At 48.3% G+C, this 20,143-nt stretch overlaps 1 protein-coding gene across 1 annotated transcript in view; it reads left to right on the top strand.

Moving 5' to 3' along the window:
* KIF27 (kinesin family member 27) overlaps positions 1-20,143 on the top strand; it is a 455,459-nt gene that overhangs the window by 287,893 nt on the left and 147,423 nt on the right. The window contains exon 13 of the mRNA XM_069229770.1: positions 15,128-15,304. Coding sequence (XP_069085871.1) covers positions 15,128-15,304 — 177 coding nt within the window. The remainder of the gene's footprint in view (positions 1-15,127; positions 15,305-20,143) is intronic.

Below are 20,143 nucleotides of genomic sequence, written 5' to 3'. Positions count from 1 at the left end.
CTGAGCAGACTAAAGGCACTATTGTTTCAAAAACAAGTTGCGTTGACATCCGTTAGAGAGACGTATGCTCTCCAGATAGCGAGATCATCAGCCGAGATACAATCTCTATTAAATACCAACTTCCTCAAGCACTTTGGAGAACTGGTATCCATAATATTCAATGCTTCTAGCACTGCTGGGATTATCCATTTCTTTAAGGCTATCGGGTCTGGTTTCCTATCCATCTTCCAGACTGTTTTCGGAGTCATCCCATCAGCCATCCATTCACTCTTTTCAAGCGTGTTTGGCGGTTTTCTGATTATTTTGGCATTGATTGGCGGACTACTACTGCTATTTCTTCTGATTTGCTGTGGTTGTTTGTTTCCATCTACGCAGAGCAATGGAGCCGCTCCCACACACTCAACTGTGCCGTGAACGCATGGTTCAGATCTTCGGTGCCTCCTTGCTGGTGGAATTGGAGTGTGATTGGTCATTTTCATTTTGGCCACTTCTCTGGTGCGTACAACCAGTTTTCCGCTGCGTGTGGTGCCTCTATGAACACCTGCCTATGGTGTGCCTTGCTGTTGCACTGGCATCTCCTGTGGACGAAGAACTGCTGATATCCCCGATGAGGGTTCATTCACGGTCATGCCCCTTGAGACTAAGGCTACTCCGCGAGGCCACTTATGAGCCTTCTGTTCTAATATTTACCATGGAGAATGGCACTGCTGCAGATGGACCTGCACAAGAGACTGACACGCACTACTGCTCTGTGGATCCGTTTGCCCGCCCGGTGATCGATTTAACATCTGATAATGTGGACTCATTTTTGAGGTCCTTGGTTGGTGACTTCAATGACACTCTTCGAGATCACGACTATAGCAAATAATTTGATGAATTGGCTTGCCATTCCTGATTAAAAGTATGCAATCAAAATTGCCTTTACTTTGGCCTGCTGTGCTTGTCATGGTTGATATTAACATTCTCTGTATGTATTTTTAGCTAATATTTTTACTATCTTTTAACACATTTTTTAAAAAAAATTTAGCTAGTTTTTATGCTTTTAGTTTTTTAGTCAAGAGCAATTTTAGCGTTTGGATTCATTTACCTTCGTCATACCTGTTACGGCAATGGGGAGGGTGTAGTGAATCCTAGTTTGTTTTAATGGGATAACAGGGGATAGCTTAGCCTTCGGCTTGCAGACTCGTGCCCCCGTCACCTAGTGACTTTTAACCTACTTAGCTTGCTCTGTCTTAGCCCATTTAATTATTTAATTCCTCTAAGATGGCTGCCTTGTTTTTAGTTAGGCCACTCGTTATGCTTTGCATTATCAGTGCCACGGGTTAAGGCGTCAAGATCAAGTGACAAAAGACAAACAAAGTAGGTGTTCACACCTAGAGACTTTCCCTCTCCATGCTTTTGAGGGAATTGTTTATATTAATTGCCGCCCCAAGCATGCCTGTTATCTATTGTTTGGGAACACACCTATGTCAGGGGTCCAAGTAGATCTGTATAAATACATCACACTTTAGACAGATAATCAGAGGGATTCTGACCAGTGGGCATCGCCACCATGGCTGATATCAATGCTACACGTCGTCTTGACGCTGACCCAGTCTTCGTGTCCCTGCAGAGTCTGAGATAGAGACCTCATTCGAGGGTTGGGGGCTCCTCTCATGGACATGGAATTGGCAGATTAGGTTTAACATACCCAGCTCCCCTTTAGGTAGGAGGTTAGACCTATCATGATAGGGTATTAGGACATATTACACACTCTGGCCCTCATTACAACCCTGGCGGTCGGTGTTAAAGCGGTGGTAATACCGCCAACAGGCCGGCGGCAAAAAAATTGAATTCCGCCTGTGGCGGGAACCGCCAACATAGAGAGCCACTTTAACACTCGACCGCCACGGCGGTACAAACAAACAGCATGGCGGTCACCGACAACAGACAGGCGGAAGACAATGTACCGCCCACACTATTATGAGAGGCGAATCCGCCACCTTTTCCGGGGCGGAACCAACGCGAACAAAAACACGGCGGAAATAGGACTTGGAAGGGAAAACACTCACCTCTCCACACCCCACGAGGAACCAGAACGCCAATGAGCCAGAAGTCCAGATACTCCCTGCGATAGTATTCCTGCTCCTCTATCAGGACCACCAAAGACGGCGGCGACGATCACGGTGAGTACTGCACATACAACACAGGGGAGGGGGGAGGGAAAAGAGAGTGACACACACATGCAACACGAAAAAAAAACACCCCACCCACAACGACATACACACAAATACATGCTGCAACATTACATTTACACCCCACCCCCACTCCCCCCTGGAAGAACGCAAGGACAAAAGGAAATGAGTTGAACGATTGTAATCATGAAAAAAACAGTACTCAAAACTCGAAATACATTATATACAAATATGTACACCAACTACACAAGTCCGGATAGTGCACCAAATATTGTCCGTGGACCACTGGGCCCAAAATGCATGGGCGAGGCCCACACTAGATACCAGACTTCAAACGGAGAGAACACTGCAGGGGGATCAGATCGAAATGAAACAGGCACCTCAGTGGGAAGGGAAGGGGGGGCACCTCAGCTGGATGAGTGCACGACGCCACTGCTCCACGAGGGGGCTCCATGCCCACTGCTGTATCCTGGGGAGTGCAAAGCCACAGTCTCTCAGGTCCCTCCAGTGGGTGGGTTGCCCACTGCATTATCCTGGGGAGTGCAAAGCCACAGTCTCTCAAGTCTCTCCAGTGGGGTGGGTTGCCCACTGCTTTATCCTGGGGAGTGCAAAGCCACAGTCTCTCAAGTCTCTCCAGTGGGTGGGTTGCCCACTGCATTATCCTGGGGAGTGCAAATCTACAGTCTCTCAAGTCTTTCCAGTGGGTGGGTTGCCCATTGCATTATCCTGGGGAGTGCAAAGCCACAGTCTCTCAGGTGGATGCCTTTCTCCACTGGTTCTGGAGGGGGCTTTGTGCCCAGAGTGCTTCATCCTGCCAAGGACTGAGGTAGTGGATGCCTTTCTCCACTGGTTCTGGAGGCGGCATTGTGCCCAGAGTGCTTCATCCTGCCAAGGACTGAGGTAGTGGATGCCTTTCTGCACTGGTTCTAGAGGGGGAATTGTGCCCAGAGTGCTTCATCCTGCCAAGGACTGAGGTAGTGGATGTGATACTCCACTGGTTCTGGAGGGGGCTTTGTGCTCAGAGTGCTTCATTCTGCCAAGGACTGAGGTAGTGGATGCCTTTCTCCACTGGTTCTTGAGGGGGCTTTGTGCTCAGAGTGCTTCATCCTGCCAAGGACTGAGGTAGTGGATGACTTTCTCCAGTGAAGGTGGTGCATCATGGAAGCTGCCCAGGCTCCTGGAACTGACCACCGGGGCTGCTGGCAGTGCTTGTGGCGGTCTCTGTGGCAGCGGTGCTTGCGGCGGTCTCTGTGGCAGCGGTGGTTGCGGCGGTCTCTGTGGCAGCGGTGCTTGCGGCGGGCTCTGAGGCAGCGGTGCTGGCGGCGGGCTCTGTGGCATCAGTGCTGGCGGCGGGCTCTGTGGCATCGGTGCTGGCGGAGGGCTCTGTGGCATCGGTGCTGGCGGCGGGCTCTGTGGCATCGGTGCTGGTGGCGGGCTCTGTGGCAGCGGACTCTGTGGCAGCGGTGCTGGTAGCGGGCTCTGTGGCGGCGGTGCTGGTAGCGGGCTCAGTGACTGCGGTGCTGGTGGCGGGCTCAGTGACTGTGGTGCTGGTGGCGGGCTCAATGACAGCAGTGCATGTGGAGGTGCAGGTGGCGGTCTTCTCCGCCGTACAGGTTGGCGTTGACGTGGACAGAAGGTGTGACACTGGTCCCATTGTCGGTACCACCATGCCTTCTCCTGACCTGCCCTTTATTTTCTGGCCCTTATCCACCTTGGATGGTGGCGCAGCTGTCTTGCGACTATCCCCTTTCGTTTTCCCTGAGCCCTTGGTGGCAGGTGTTTTCGGCTTCTCCCTCCGGGATGTGGGCAACTTTTTTACTTTAGCAGGTGGCGAAATGTCCTTGCCCTCGCTCCGTGGCACACTGGCAGCCCTGATGCTTGGCGCACTCCAATAGCCCGCAGTTGCTGGCACCACTGTGCCCAGTGATGTGTTGGCTGAGGTGCTGGGTTGGGACCTGAAAAGCCTGGCCCTAGGGGACGGACGGGGGGGGAGGTGTAGGGAAGAGGTCAATATTAGCCAGGAAGGTTTCTTAGACACACTGGAACGGGTAGATGAAGTGGGTTTGGGAGTGGAGGAAGAGGTAGTGGTTGTAGGAGGTGTACGTTTGCTGAATTTGGGTGAAGGTGCATGGGCTGGAGGCTGTTGTGAGGTGGATGGCTGTTGGGTGGGTGTGTGCCTGCGTTTGTGTACTTTGGGAGGAGGGCTCACAGACACACTGGTAGAGGACACAGGGAATGTGTGAATGATAGTGGGGGTGGTAAGTGCACGTGAGAGGTGTGTGGTGATGGGCGTGCTGGTGATGGAGGTAGTGGCTGAAGATGTAGTGCATGCAGGTGTGAGTGTAGACGAGACAGGGAGGGAGGAGTAGGACGTGGAGGAGGGGGACACAGTGGAGGCAGTGGATATTGGTATGTGTGCATGGGTATGATGCTTGTGTGAGTGCCTGTGGGATGTGTGGAGCTTATGTTTGCCAGAGCCACCCTTGTGTGTTGAGGTGTGTGCATGTTGGTCTGATGGTATGCTTGGGATAGGCTGAGGTACAGGGGATTGAGTCTGGGTGGAGGAAGTTGGAGTGGGGAGGCTTCACACAGGGACAATGGCTGCCATCAGTGCTGAGGTCAGAGCCTGAAATGCTCTCTGTTGGGCTGCCTGGCCAGAATGAATGCCCTCCAGGTATGCATTTGTTTGTTGCAAATGCCTCTCGACACCCTGGATGGCATTCAAAATGGTAGACTGCCCAACAGTGAGGGATCTCAGGAGGTCAATAGCCTCCTCACTCACTAAGGGCAGCAGGGCTGACTGGGGCAGGGCTTGTGGTGCCTGGGGCGAAGGAGATGCCCACCCTCCTGGGTGAGCGGCCACGGGACACACGCTGAGTAGCTACTGGGAGGGCGGTGCTGGTAGGGGGGGGTGGCAGCTGTACCTGTTGATGCAGGGGGCATAGAAGGGCCTGCCACCGCAAGGGAGCTCCCATCAGAGGAGGAGTCGCTGTCGCTGCTGTCACCTCCTGTCCCCGCCGTGGAGCTCCCCTCGCCCTCCGTCCCACTGGTGGCTTCAGACTCCGTTGTCTCGCCCTCCAGGGCCAAGTGGGATACAGCTCCCTCCTGCTCCGGTGCCACTGCTCCTACGCCTGATGATGCTATTGCACACAATAACAGGATCACAAAAAGGGGGGCGGGGAAGACAGAAGAAAGACATGTTCAGTGCATGCAGTACCACTACCGTTGGCGGACACTACAGACACAGCAGCCCTCTGCGCTACGCCATGCACTTATAGTTCCTAGATTAATCACATGCCCATGGGGTACAAGGCCTAGGCCCGATTGCTGCACATGGAAGTCACAGGAGCCTGACTAGGTGTAGATGGCCCTTAACACTGGTGGGGTTGGGGTGCCACATAGCCTGCCTCACAAAGGGTCCTAGCCTACAAAGCTCGCCCTGGCCTAGGGTAATCCACTGCCCACCTCCCCCACCCAGACACCTCACAATGCGCGCAGAGTCAGATGGATGTGACAGTACTCACCCACTTGTGGCTGCTGTGATGCCCTCAAGCATCTCCGGATGGGCCACCGCCAGGATCCGGAACATCAGGGGGGTCATGGTGCGACGGGCACCCCTCCCACGTTGGGAGGCCATCCCCAGCTGGGCCTCCGCCGTCTTCTTGCTCCAGCGGCGAATGTCCTCCCAACTTTTCCGGCAGTGGGTGCTCCGTCTGTGGTGGACCCCCAGGGTCCGGACGTCCTTGGCGATGGCACGCCAAATATCCTTCTTCTGGTGGGCGCTGACCTAGACAAATAGTACAGGGGAAAAGGAAAAACTTTAACCGTCCGGACCGTCACAGTCATTGGCCCATGTTCCCACCCTTGCCCTGACGCACATACACTCACCGTCTGCTCATGCAGGTCTCAGTCCCCCCCCCCCCCCAATAGTAATAGTCACCTACAGACTTGATTGTGCAACAATCCATGAACTGTGTGTCCAGTTGGAGCCAGACCTGATGTCAGCTATCCGCCATCCCACAGGTATCCCCCCTCTAGTGCAGGTTCTGTCAGTACTCCATTTCCTGGCAAGTGGGTCTTTTCAAACTACAGTGGCCATTGCATCAGGGATGTCCCAGCCTATGTTCTCAAACGTGTTGTCCAGAGTGTTGTCTGCCTTGCTGAAACACATGTGCAGCTACATCGTGTTCCCTCAGGTGGAGGATTTGCCTACAGTGAAAGGTGACTTCTATGCCCTGGGACATATCCCCAACATCATAGGTGCCATTGATGGGACACATGTGGCCTTGGTACCCCCCCACAGGAGTGAACAGGTGTACAGAAACCGGAAGAGCTACCATTCTATGAATGTGCAGATGGTGTGTTTGGCCGACCAGTACATCTCCCATGTGAATGCCAAGTTTCCTGGATTAGTGCATGACGCTTACATTTTGAGGAATAGCAGAATCCCTTATGTGATGGGGCAACTCCAGAGGTACCGTGTGTGGACAAGGACCCTATACCCTGTGAATAGTTGTCTGGGGTTGTTCCTAAGTGTTAGTGTGTGTCTAACAGTTGTCCCTCGACATTTGCAGGTGACTCTGGGTTCCCCAACCTGTCATGGCTACAGACCCCAGTGAGAACTCTCAGGACAAGGGCAGAGGAACGCTACAATGAGGCACATGGGCGAACTAGGAGAATGATTGAAAGGACCTTCGGCCTCCTGAAGGCCAGGTTCCAGTGCCTCAATATGACAGGTGGTTCTCTCTACTACTCACCAAAGAAGGTGTGCCAGATCATCGTGGCCTGCTGTATGCTGCACAACCTGGCTTTGCGACGACAGGTGCCTTTTCTGCAGGAGGATGGTCCAGAAGGAGGTCTTGTGGCAGCTGTGGAGCCTTTGGACAGTGAAAAAGAGGAGGCAGAAGAAGAGGATATCGACAACAGAAACAACGTTATCCAGCAATATACTTACAGTGAGACACAGGTAAGAAGATGTCACTGCCTCACACATTTCATACTGTTGTTTGAGCTAGCATAAGTCTGTCACTTTCAACCAGTGTATGGACCATGACTTGTCACTTTGCCTTTCCATTTCACAGATGTGGGTCCCACTGTGTGACCTCTGCTATATAACCTCATGGACTAGAGCTGAGTTACATCGGTATGTTGACAATACAATTGACATTGCTATATTCCATATTTATTGCAAATGCACATTTGTGAAAGCACAGACTGACTCCAGATTGTTTTGTGATTCAAGGGTGTTTATTTCAGTGCAAATTAGTGGAGGGGGTTGTAAAATGGGCAGGGGTGATGGTGGAAGAATGTCCATGGCAGAGTCCAGTCTATTTGTTTCACAGGTGCATTGTCCAAAGGGGCATAGGAAGTGGAGCTAGGGCAGTTGATGGATGGGCAGGGTGACAAAGTGGGACAGAAGGATGACATTCAGGGGGGTCTCATTTCCTGGCGGGGGTCTTGGCCTTGTTCTCTGTCTTTGTCCTGGATCTCAGGGACGGTTTGCGGGGTGGTTCTCCATCTGCAGGGGGTGGGGTGCTGGTGTCATGGTCCTGTGGAGGTGCCTCCTGTCCACTAGTGCCGGCGGAGGTGGTGGGCTGTTCATCATCCAAGCTAGTGGCGGGGCCACTTGTTGTGCCACAGTGTCCCTCCTGGTGTTCACAAGGTCCTTCAGCACCCCTACAATGGTGACCAGGGTGGTGTTGATGGACTTAAGTTCCTCCCTGATCCCCAGATACTGTTCCTTCTGCAGCCGCTGGGTCTCCTGAAAGTTGTCCAGTACAGTTGCCATCGTCTCCTGGGAATGATGGTACGCTCCCATGATGTTGGAGAGGGCCTCGTGGAGAGTGGGTTCCCTGGGCCTGTCCTCCCCCTGTCGCACAGCAGTCCTCCCAGTTCCCCTGTTTCCTGTTCCTCTCTCCCCTGAACCGTGTGCCCACTGCCCCTGCCCCCAGGTCCCTGATTTTCTTGAGGTGGTGGGTTTGCCTGTGTTCCCTGTAGTGGTGGACACACTGCTGCTTGACGTGTCCTGGGGACAGAGATATGGGCCCGCTGGGTGGGTGCTGTGCAGGTGTTTCCTGAGGGGGGAGGCTATGTGGGGGCATGTGCCAGTGTCAGGGGAACCGACTGTCCCGAGGTCCCAGATGGGCCGGGCTGGTCATCTTGATCCAGTTGGACAGAGCAGCTGTCATCACTGTGGGCCTCTTCTGTGGGGGGAGTGGACATGTCTGGAACCTCCTGTCCGGTGATGTTGGGTAGGGGTCCTGCAGGGGTGTAAAGGCATGATTATTACATCTGTGTGTGCCATTGTGTGCAATGGGTGGGTGACCCTGTACGCCAGTGCTTGCATTCTTGTCTAGGACCTTGTTTGATAATTGGTTTGGGGTCTGTGTGGGTATCTGTAGTGGACATGCTTTGGTGATGGGTCTCCATGCTTTGGTGTTGCATGCAGGGCTTGGTGTTGGGATGGGTGGGTTGTGATAGTGGGACATTTGTGAGGTGTTGGAGTGATGGGGGTGAGGGTGGGGGTATGTGATAGCATGCAGGTAGGGTGGGGGGGATAAAGGAGTGAAGATTTGCCTTACCAGAATCCATTCCTCCTGCTACTCCTGCGAGGCCCTCAGGATGCAGTATAGCCAAGACTTGCTCCTCCCATGTTGTTAGTTGTGGGGGAGGAGGTGGGGATCCGCCGTCAGTCCTCGGTACTGCAATCTGGTGTCTTGAGACCACGGTACGCACCTTCCCCTGTAGGTCGTTCCACCTCTTCCTGATGTTATCCCGTGTTCTTGGATGCTGTCCCACTGCGTTGACCCTGTCTACAATTCTTCGCCATAGCTCCATCTTCCTAGCAATGGAGGAGTGCTGCATCTGTGATCCGAATAGCTGTGGCTCTACCCGGACGATTTCCTCCACCATGACCCTGAGCTCCTCCTCAGAGAACCGGGGGTGTCGTTGAGGTGCCATGATGTGGTGTGGGTGATGTGTGAGGTGGTGTCAGTTGTGATGTGTGAGGGGATATGTTTGTGTGTGTTGTCTGAGGTGCCTGGATGGTGTGTGTGTGATGGTGTTGTGTGCCTGTGGATGCTAGTGTTGTTTCTGGTGGTGTCTCTCTTTGGACTTCTTTCTCAATTTTGGTCGTAAGGGTTTGTGGGTGATGTAGGTGTGTGTTTTATATTGTATTGGGTGTGTGGGAGTGGTGTGTGTATGTGTATCAGGTGTGTGTATTTCGAATTGTCCAATGTGGTTGTGTTTTGTAAATGTATGTGTATTTTGAGCGCGGCGGTGTGTACCACCAATTCTTTACTGCGGTTGAAAGACCGCCGTGTGGATTCGTGTGTCGTGATAGTGTGGGCGTATTCCTGTTGGCGTGACGGTGTTGGTTTTGTTATCGCCAGTTTATCACTGACCTTTGGTGTGGCGGACTTGTGTGGGTGTCTGGATTTTGGCGGATTCAGGGCTGTGGGTCGTAATAGCTGTGGCGGAATTCCGCCACCACAGCGGTGTGTTGGCGGTCTTCTGCACGGCAGTAAGCGGGATTTATCGCCAATGTTGTAATGAGGGCCTCTATGTCTTTTCATGTTATTGCAAGATGGTGGGAGTCTTTGTAATAATGACTCTTGTCTTTACAATTCTTTTTCTTGCACTGTTCATTATCCTAATCATTGCAACCCATGCAACTTATCGCAAATTGCAGTTGTGTTAAATAAAAACCATTGAAACTTTACTGCATCTTCGTTATTGCCTGTGTTTGGTTTAGACATGATGTATTTGTGAGAAAGGGGTAATCTCCGTTTAACCATGACACTCCCTGAGATGTCATACTCTTGAGTCCATGCGTAAAGGCTGCCACAAATCACCTTTTACTATTTGGGTTTTTGGTGAGGTGCTGCTAGTGAGCTGGAAGGGTTGGGACGACAGCTGTGACTTGTTGTAGGATAGGCATAGTAGCCTACAAACATAAGTACTGTCATCCTTAAACCAGCAGTCTTGCCTAGCGCAAGAGCCCAAACTACGACAACATTAGCACCATTAGCACATATCTTTAAAGGGGCAAATGGAGGCAGACATCTGAGACATGCCATCTCAAATTGAATCAACACAGATTATGCTGTAGGCACTTCCACATTCAGTTGCACACTTGTCTTCTACAAAGAGAACAGGGTAGTCATACTTATCCAAACCTAGGGCAGATAAAGAGGGCCCTTAGTTGATTTTAATGCCAGCCACTCAGAATAGCCACCATATATGCTCCCAAGATATGACAGGAGAAGTTTCTAATTTCTAAAATCTACAACATTGTTTAGATAACTGACAACCCCTTCATATTTGGAGGGGACTTTAACTGTGCGATGCACCCTACGAAGGATAAATCCCAACAATGCAGAGGAGGGACTCCAGTTCTCTCAACTGCAGGCAAAACCACATTCAGCAACTTCGGTCTCATTACAGGTGCTGGAAAACTCAGGGTTGTTTTGGCTTCAAGACTATTATCACAATGGGGAGCTTTTGAAAATATCACAAAAATATACGCCATCCCAGAAGGAGTAAGATTTCAGTATCTTCAAATAAGACAGTGGCTTTTGTAGCCCTATGTAAGGTAAGAAGGAACAAGGTCTCTTACAGTCTTCGAGAAACTTCTCAAAACCCTCATATCCACAAGACACTTAGGACCTGATTACGAGTGTGGAGGTCTTACGAATGCCACACTCGCAGTGGTGGTCCAACTGTCACATAACAACCATGGCTGTCGGACCAGCAGGGAACTGCCAGCTCTGCCAGGATCTTGGATCCCGGCGGTCTCACGGTGGTGGAGATCCTAATCTGCCAGGCCAGCGCTGCAAGCAGCGCTGCCTGTGGGATTACGACCTTGTTCTTTGCCAGCGTTTTCATGGCGGTAACACTGCCATGAAAAGGCTGATGGAGAACATGTGCAGGGGGCCACATGGGGGGGGGGCTGCACTGCCCATACCCTTGGCAGGGGCAGTGCAGGGGCCCCCCTGCCCAGCACCCTCGCAGTGTTCACTGTGCAGACAGTGAACATTGTGAGGGTGCTGGTGCACCCTGCTCGCTACAGCATTGCTGCCCGCTCGATTACGAGCCGGAGACAATGCTGTAGCCTGTTTTCTGCTAGGCCAGCAGGTCTGATTACGAGTGTGGCGGTCTTAGGACCGCAACATAACAACCCTGGCAGTCGGACCGAAAGGGAACCGCCAGCTCCACCAGGATCTTGGATCCCGGCGGTCTGGCGGTGGTGGAGATCCTAATCTGACAAGGCTGCACTGCAAGTAGCGCTGCCCTAGGGATTACGACCTTGTTCTCCATCAGATTTTTCATGGCGGTAATACCGCCATGAAACGGCTGACGGAGAACAGGTGCAGGTGGCCACAGTGGGCCCCGGCACTGCCCATGCACTTTGCAGCCGGTGACAATGCTGTAGCCTGTTTCCCAATAGGCCAGCGGGTGGAAACTTAGGTTTCTCCATGCCGACCTAGCAGGAAACTCTTAATGACTCTGGCAGGGAGGTCGCTGCGTAGGCTGCAGCCACCCTGTTGGGAGTTTGGCAGACAAACATTTCCGGCCGCCAAACTCATTATGACCATCCTTAGTGTTTGGTATTTACGCATTACACAATGTGAAGTAGCCCCAATTGAATTTCGCAAATCAAGAAAAATCAAGAACAATGGGGGAAGAGCTCAAAACTTTCTCTCCCTCCTGAACACTGGGATGACACATTGCACGCACAAACAACTTTGCTCCTCTTGCCAATGGATTAGAAACTGTATACAAAATCATGTACAGATGGCATTATACACTGGCATGCCTGCACATGCTAAATGAGACACAATCAGCACACTGCTAGAGGCATTGTTGGAAAGAGGGCACAATACTACATATGCTCTGGGGATGCTCGAAACTTAAGGAGTTCTGAAGTTATATCCTGCACATCATCACCAAACTTAGGCGGAAATGGTGATCAATGACCAAGGATGTATAATCACAGGTGCTCAACAGCGTCCACCTACCCATTATCCTCTACCAAAGGGAAGCATATTTCTCACTTGCTCTGTGTAGCCAAACAAATGTTACAAGCCTGATTGGGCAACCCAATGTCACTGACAGTGGAATTATGGCTTCAGCATCTTTGGCACCTACTGGCATATGAGAAAATGGCATACGATCTCAAAGGGCCGGTGCTCAGATTTGGGGCCTGATTACGATCTTGGCAGATGGGATACTCTGTCACAAATGTGACGGATATCCCTTCCGCCGTATTATAAGTTCCATAGGATATAATTTAACTTGTAATATGGTGGATGGGATATCCGTCACGTTTGTGACGGAGTATCTCATCCGCCAAGATCATAATCAGGCCCTTAATATCTGAACAATTACAATAATGGTCTGTAGATGACATGCTCTGGGACTGTTAGGCAACGAGAAATAAGTGTCAACAGACATAGGCACATCTGGAAGAAGGAATGGAGGATGGCGATCTATCTGAGCTCATACTAAAAGTAGCTACTGTGGGAGAGAAGGGAGATATTAGTGTGTAAGGGGGGCAGATTAGCATGGAAGTTGATAGATGGCAGGTATACGTTCAAGATGGGAATGACAGCGTGAAGTTATGCATTATCTTTAAAAAATCTGTTAAAAAGCTATTTAAACCTGGAGGGGAGTAGCGGCCAGTTTAGCCCCTGCCATTTCTCATGGCTATTCAAAGACCTCTATATTGAGAGAGTAGGGGCCAGATGTACGAAGCATTTTTCTAGTCGCAAAGGGGCCGATTCGCAGAATCGGACCTTTTGCGACTAGAAAAATGCTTTTTGGGATGCACAAAGGCCAAACTGCGATTCAGTAACTTGTTACCGAATCGCAGTTTGGGTTTTGCGATTCGGTATTAGGAAGGGGCGTGTCAAGGGGGCCCCTTCCTAATGCCGAATCTAAATGGTATGTATGATTGTTTTGTGACCGCAAATGCGGTCGCAAAACAGTCCCAGTTAGCACCAATTTCAAATTGTTGTTAACCCATTCACAAAAAGGAAGGGGTCCCCAGCGGACCCCTTCCCCTTTGTGAATGCATGCAAAAAAGTTTTTACAGAGCAGGCAGTGGTCCCGCTGACCACTGCCTGCTCTGAAAAAATTTAAACAAAACCTTTCATTTTTGTTTTCAAAATGCATTCCTTTTTTCCTTTAAGGAAAACGGGCTGCATTTAAAAAAAAAAAAATACTGCTTTATTTAAAAGCAGTCACAGACATGGTGGTCTGCTGACACCAGCAGACCACCATCCCTGGGAGTGCGGCCATTCCCAATGGGGTCACAAATTGCGACCTACCTCATGAATATTCATGAGGTAGGTAATTTGCGACCCCATTGCGATTAAATGTTTTGAATATTTGATGATCTGATGCCATTTATTATTTCTATTCACTTCTCTGTGATTCCTCCTGAATGATATTGTGTGTTTCACACATTGTTTCTCAGCCTTCCTACTACCAGATTACATATGAAAGCATTTAAATATTTTATGCACAATTCTATTTTTCATTTGTTGAGCACCAACAGAACTAAAGTTGACCTTGGTATTTTCTCTTTTGTAGTCAGAATGTATCTTGATTACTACTGCGATTTTCATTCACTCAGAGGTTTTTCTCCTATGGTGATTTTGTGAAATATTATGTACTTATAGCAATTTTGTAGATCTTGGTGTTTTCAATGGTACGAGGTACCCATTTTTCGCAGTCTGTAGAGCCCTCTGAATTGAGATTAAATGCTGTCACTCTTAAAAGCAGCCTGTTGATCTTCTTTTACTGACTTTGTTTTTCAGTAGACCCTCAAACGGTCTTATTTTGGCCTAGACACCTAAGGCTCTCATTACGACTGTCAGATTTTTATGTGAGGATGTCAGGGGCCCACATAGCTGATGTTCCCACACCTAATCTGCCCACTATGAGGTATGCTCTTGGAATGGGGAATACCACATGGACCATGGAATAGCAATGGTTTCCCTAACTCAGGTGACTAATCCCCTGATATTTTCTGCCTGTTGAGAGAAGTTGGAAAATGTCAGTGGGAGGGCTGGTAGGTACAGACTGGGAGGATAACATAAGGGGTTTGGTAGGATCTGTGTAAGGTTGAATCAGTCTGGGGGAGCATTGTTTGCTTTCTCTGTGAAGTTCTGTAGGTGGGTGGGTATGTGCTAGTGCTGCCAGGGTCTAGTGGGGCTGAACAGAGATTCTGCCTGTGAAACCTGTCCTTCTCCTGCAGCTGTTTCACAAGGTGAACTACCTGTAAAACTGGGCCTGGTTTCTCCAGACCTAGAATTTATGGAGCCCATATTTGAAGACCAGGCCAAGTAATTACACTCCTAGTGTTAGCAGGCTACTTGGATTAGCCTGTGCTGTTGGCTCCCTCCGAGTTACAAATTGAGGAGGAATACTGCTGCTTGTAATGAGGGGTTGTTAGGTCAAACATTGAAGATTCAACATGACCTGTCCATGACTTCTCAAACTTATTGCTTTTTGTAGTGAGGCTGGCTCTCAGTAGGCTGATTCCTACCAAGTATTCATTTTGTTGAAGAGCTAAAGCCATAATTAAGTCCTTCAGAGCTGCATAGAAGGGTATTGGTGTTGCTGACAGGCCAGAAATTGAGTCTTTACTTCTTAGGTTTTCCAGTGTCTACCCCCCACTGCCATCCATCTGTAAATTACACAAGGTTTGGATGCTGAGATATTGGTTTGTTTTTTTCAGAACTGTATACAAATAGGACTTTGTTTAATTTTTAGACAAGCCCTGTTCTTTCTTCTTATTGTGACAGCTCAGAACACAACTCAGAGACACAACATTTAGAGCTAAATAGATTAAAAATCACATGAACGCATGCTCCTATTGTTCAGTTATATACAGATCTTCCCCTGCATTCAAACACATGTTTTATCTCTTTTCTGCATCAATGTAGAAATTGGAGGATCAAAAGAAATGGCTGGATGATGAAGTAGAGAGGGTCCTCCAGCAACGACAAGCTTTAGAGGAGCTTGAAGAAGACCTAAAGAAAAGAGAGGCAATCTTAAGCAAAAAGGAGGCACTGCAACTCGAGAAGAGTCATTTGGAAATCAAGAAACTCCGATCTAGCCAGGTATGCTGTGAAACAGAAGCATTTCTATAAAATGTGAAGTTCTCGCTAGATGTTCGCCCTTTCATTCATGGATTTGGGTTTTTCGATGGCACTTTGTTTTCCTTTGCCATTAGGCATTGCAGGGATGGTGGTCTGCTGGGGTAAGCAGACCACTATAATCAAGACTGTTTTTTTTAATAAAGCAGTCTTACATTTAGCCCATTTTCTTTAAAGGAAAATGGGATGGTCTTGAGAAAGAAAATGAGACTTTGAAGTTTCATTTTTTAAGAGCAGACAGTGCTTCTTGGGACCACTGCCTGTTCTTAAAAAGTATGTTCTTTAAATACTTTTAAAGTATTAATGCTTTGTACATATGGTCCCAAGCCTCTATACTTTGGCAGTTGTCTGCTAATGCAAGTGGGAACTTCTAAGCTTGTTCTGCCTGGGATTCAGAGAGTTAACTGACAGGAATGATGTTGAAGAGGCTGTCCCTTCACCACGTTTCTAGTCAGTGCAAGGAATGTAGAGCAGATGTCTCTGATGGTGGAGCTGGCAGCGTATTTGCTATTGAGAATACCACCTTCCCCCATGCTCTAAATGAAAGAGGCATGCGGGGTGAGCAAAAGGGACATATGCCGATGTTTTGAGGATGACATGTTATCACACTTATGAATAGAGCCCTTTATTCTATATTGTAGACCATTAAAGTAAAGTGTTTTTTAGGTAAGATATGTAGTTTGGTTCAAATGAGGGTTGGGGTTACTTTTTTGGTAAACGGGGAGTACCATAGTTTGCACCATTTGATATTTGTAGGGTCACATAGTCCATCCTGAATCCAGTCATTCTGCCTTTTTTTTTTTTCTGGTTTCAAATAGTGGATTGAAATTAGGTTTGAGTCTGGCATAAATTTTGGAAGCTGTGTGCCCGCCTTTCTGGATTAGTATTAGGAGGGGCGGAAAGGAGGCATGTTTAAAAGGAAACGCTTTATGTTTAGAGATTGCAACCTTCAATTTAAGGAAGGTATAAAAGTCAGAGGGTGGAATTCAAAGTTTTCTGGAAATTTTGGAGAATGATTGGGGATGAGTTCTGGAACTCAGGTCACGTATTTAAAGTATTTAGCTTGCCAGGTGAGGCCGCACACACTCCACACCTCTTTGGTATGCAGAATGTTTAATGGGCAAACCTCTGACTTATCTTTATTGAGGGTGTATCCAAACACAGCTGCATAGTCAGCAATTGTAGTCATCATTTCAGTAATGGCAGTGTCTGCATGCTCAGTAATAATTAGAATATCGTCAGCGTATGCTGCTGTCTTGAAGGATACTCCCCCAACATTTATACCTATGGAATTAGTTTTGTTCTTGAATGAGTATAGGAGTGGTTCAATGGCTAACAAAAAGAGAGATGGGGAGAGTGAACAGCCTTGTTTCGTACCTTGCTTATGTAGAAATGAGTCTGACATGACTCCTTTAGACCTTATTTTGGTGCTGGGATTAGAATAAAGAGCCATTGCCATTTTTGTAAATGGCTCACCTAGATTGAAGCAAAATAGGGTAGCCCTCAGAAAGGGCCAAGCTAATTTATTGATTGCTTTTTCAGCATCTAGTGCTATGGCAGCCACTGGGGATTTTTTGAGTTTGGCTATTTGCAGGACATGTCCAAAAAGTCTAACGTTGTCGTTGGAGAGTCTGCCTTTGATGAAACTGGCTTGGTATGGGCCGATCAGTAGTGGAAGTATTCCTTCAATTCGCTTAGCCAGGATTTTAGCGTATAGTTTACAGTCCAAATTAATAAGTGAGATTGAGCTGTAATTTTTGGGGTGGGCGTGGTCATTCCCTTCTTGAGGAATTAATGTTATAATGGCCACAGTGTTGGTGGCTCCTATATGTTCAGTCTCTGTGAATTTGTGGAAGAGGTGTAACAGCGGGTTGTGTAATTCCTCAGTAAAAGTTTTATAAAACTGTGTGGTCAGGCCGTCAGGTCCAGGTGCCTTCCCTACTTTGAGAGATTTGATTGCTGTGAGTACTTCAGAATCGGTTATGGGTTGAGTCAGTGTGGAATGATATGAGCTGTTTAGTTTGGGGAGGTTTAATTTGCTAAGATAGGACAGGCTGTCTGCTTTGTTTGTGTTTGGATTTACGTCATATAAGAAGCTGTAGAAATCTAAGAAGATCTTAGAGATTCTGTGTGGATCTAGCTGGAGTTGTCCCTGTTTGTCTTTGACTGGGGTCAGTTGTGAGTTGTTTTGTTTTTTCTTTAGATATTGGGCCAGGTTCTTGCTGGGGGAGTTTCCTGTACACAATTGTATTGATTTCGCTTTAGTAACCCATTGGCCTGCTCTTGTGCTTAGGAGTTTATTGTACACACAGGGGTTTCAAAGAGTGATTAGTTGAAGCGTAAAGCAGAAAGGAGCATAAATGTGTGGTCTGTAAACATGTTGTAGCTCAACTTAAGGTAACAAGATGGGTGATAAAATGGATGGTAATACATTACGTTCGTCCGGTATTGGAGAGAGAAGCAGTGTCCATTTTGGCTTCCTGGATGTTGTTCAAGGAATGAGGAAAAATCTTTGTGGTCGTGGAACAGGTGAGTTGATCCTTTGTAGACGATCTGAAATCTGGCACGACCTGAGAAAGAGAAGGGAATATTCATGTTTGGTAGCCTGGTTCTGAGGGAGCCGAAGACCTTCCTAGTTTATACTGTTGATTTGGAGTAGTCTTGTGAAATGGTGAGTCGATTACCTTCCCAGGAGATTTGTTTATGTTTGTGGATGAAATCCAAGATCAGCTCAATGTGTTTGTATATAAGGGGTTTGCAAATAATCGGTCCCAGTGGTTCAGATCGGATGATTTTGAATAATCCGATTGCTGGGTTGGCACGCGATGCTCTTTTTCAAGTTCACATTTTTTATCAAAAGAGATATTGGTGTTTCAGAGAATCCAATCTTCTAGAAATTAAATTCAGAAGCCATCTTTTATTGCCCCTCCTATTTCTGTCCTCCAGTTCAGCAATAGTGTGTTGTATCGAGATTGAGGATTTGTGAAGGGAACTGATGTCCATATTTGTGGAGAGCGACTTGTCTTCTAGGTTGGTGATGCGCTGATCTGCTACAGATACTTTATCTGTTATCTGTCTGTTATCAGATCTCATTCAGGCAACGTCTTGCTGAATTATGTCCATGCACACTTTTTTCGTTTGAGCCAGCTGCAGAACATCGCGTTTTTTTAATGATGGAGTCCATGGTTTCTTTGAGCTCAGCTTTACTTTTGACTGGTGATTCTGGCACTGGTGGGTAATGTTTTGTCCTTTTTGTTGCAGATTTCGAGTCTTTTTCAGCTATCTTGGTGGGCCGTTGGAGCTTGCATTGTAGGAGCGTGGCAGACATGCAGAGCAGAACTCAGGCCTGCACGTGTTGGAGAAACAAGATGGCGAAGGGGGGCATTTTCAGTACACCAGCAATGTCAGTTGTATGAAATCTGCATTTTGTAGTTTGTATTTTGTTGTCGGTTGTAGTTGTCTGTATGCTTGCAGGGGTTTACTACATGGACGTTTTCCTTAGCTGTATGTGACGCAGGTCCCTGTTTGAGACCCTTTCTGAGTACCAGATTCACATGTGTATTGTCCCAAGGGACTTGTGTGGTCCTTCACTCTCTTACATTTCCTGGACGTTGTCGAAGGGTACATTATAGCATGTCAGGGATTGCCAAACAGTATTTCCCAGGTCAGTTCATGGTAGCTCTCACTGGTAGTTCTCTGTGTTGGTACGATACTGGTTACTGGCTGCAATACCGTTTTTTCAGTGCTAGTTTTCTTAATACTAATGCTTAGTGCTGGTGTAATTCTGGTTGTTGGCTACAGTACTGGTTTAATATTATGGCTATTGGGTGCACAGCGCAACCCCACCAGCACTGTTGGTGTAATGCAGCTCTACTGGAGTGCTGGTACACTACTGATTTTCTCTCTTTCTGATCTTCTCCTTTTATCTGGTTCTCTCCCTTCTTTGGCCCTCTCTTCTTTCAGTACTTGATTTCTCCCTTCACAGCCGAGCGCTATAATGGCAGCCAGGTGCGCAGAACAGCTTGACTGGAGCAGGGGTCAGTCACCGCCATGGTAAGGTCAGATTACCAAAGGGCATCCCTATGCACTCAGTAGAATGCAGCGACGAGCGTTGGTGAGGCAGTGGTAAGAGCGCATGTTAGAGCAGGTGTGTTCAAACGGTAGGAGCTTAAAGACTTGGTTCCTGTTTAGGGATTTGGTTCTATGGTGCACTTGGTAGAGTGTAGCGACGAGCATTGGTAAAGGCAGCTGCAAGACCGTGCAATAGAGCAGGTATACTCAAACAGTCGGAGTTTATAGAATCTGATAGAGACTTCTAGCTGCAGATTCCTTACCTTACAATTCCCTGGCGTCAGCTTCGAATCTGGATTTTTTTTGCTGAGCAGTACCCTGTGCATGCCGTCGGGTGGCGTTGGTCAGATCTAGCGTGCTTCGTCTGGCTCCGCCTGGCGTCTTCAGCCTCGCTGGAACCGTCTTTGATGTCACGGTCTTCTATATAGGGACACCCCGGCACACGTACGTCAGTTCTTTTCCTCAACTTCCCACGCCAGAAGTGCAGAGTCAAGGAAGAACCAACAAACATTTTAGTTTTACGCTTGATTGTTTGAAGAAAAAGACATGCCCTTAAGAAAGGCAAAAATACAAAAACATGATGCATATATATATATATATATCCACAGAGCGGGGAGACCTGGGTGGGTGCAGCTAGATAGAGTCTCTACTAAATAATTAGTTACCGAAGGTAAGTAACTTGTTCATCTGATAGAGACTTCTAGCTGCAGATTCCTTACCTTAGAATAGATA

Source organism: Pleurodeles waltl, chromosome 1_1, assembly GCF_031143425.1.
Source record: "Pleurodeles waltl isolate 20211129_DDA chromosome 1_1, aPleWal1.hap1.20221129, whole genome shotgun sequence".
Lineage (NCBI taxonomy): Eukaryota > Metazoa > Chordata > Amphibia > Caudata > Salamandridae > Pleurodeles > Pleurodeles waltl.
This window is presented reverse-complemented; position numbering and strand designations above follow the sequence as displayed.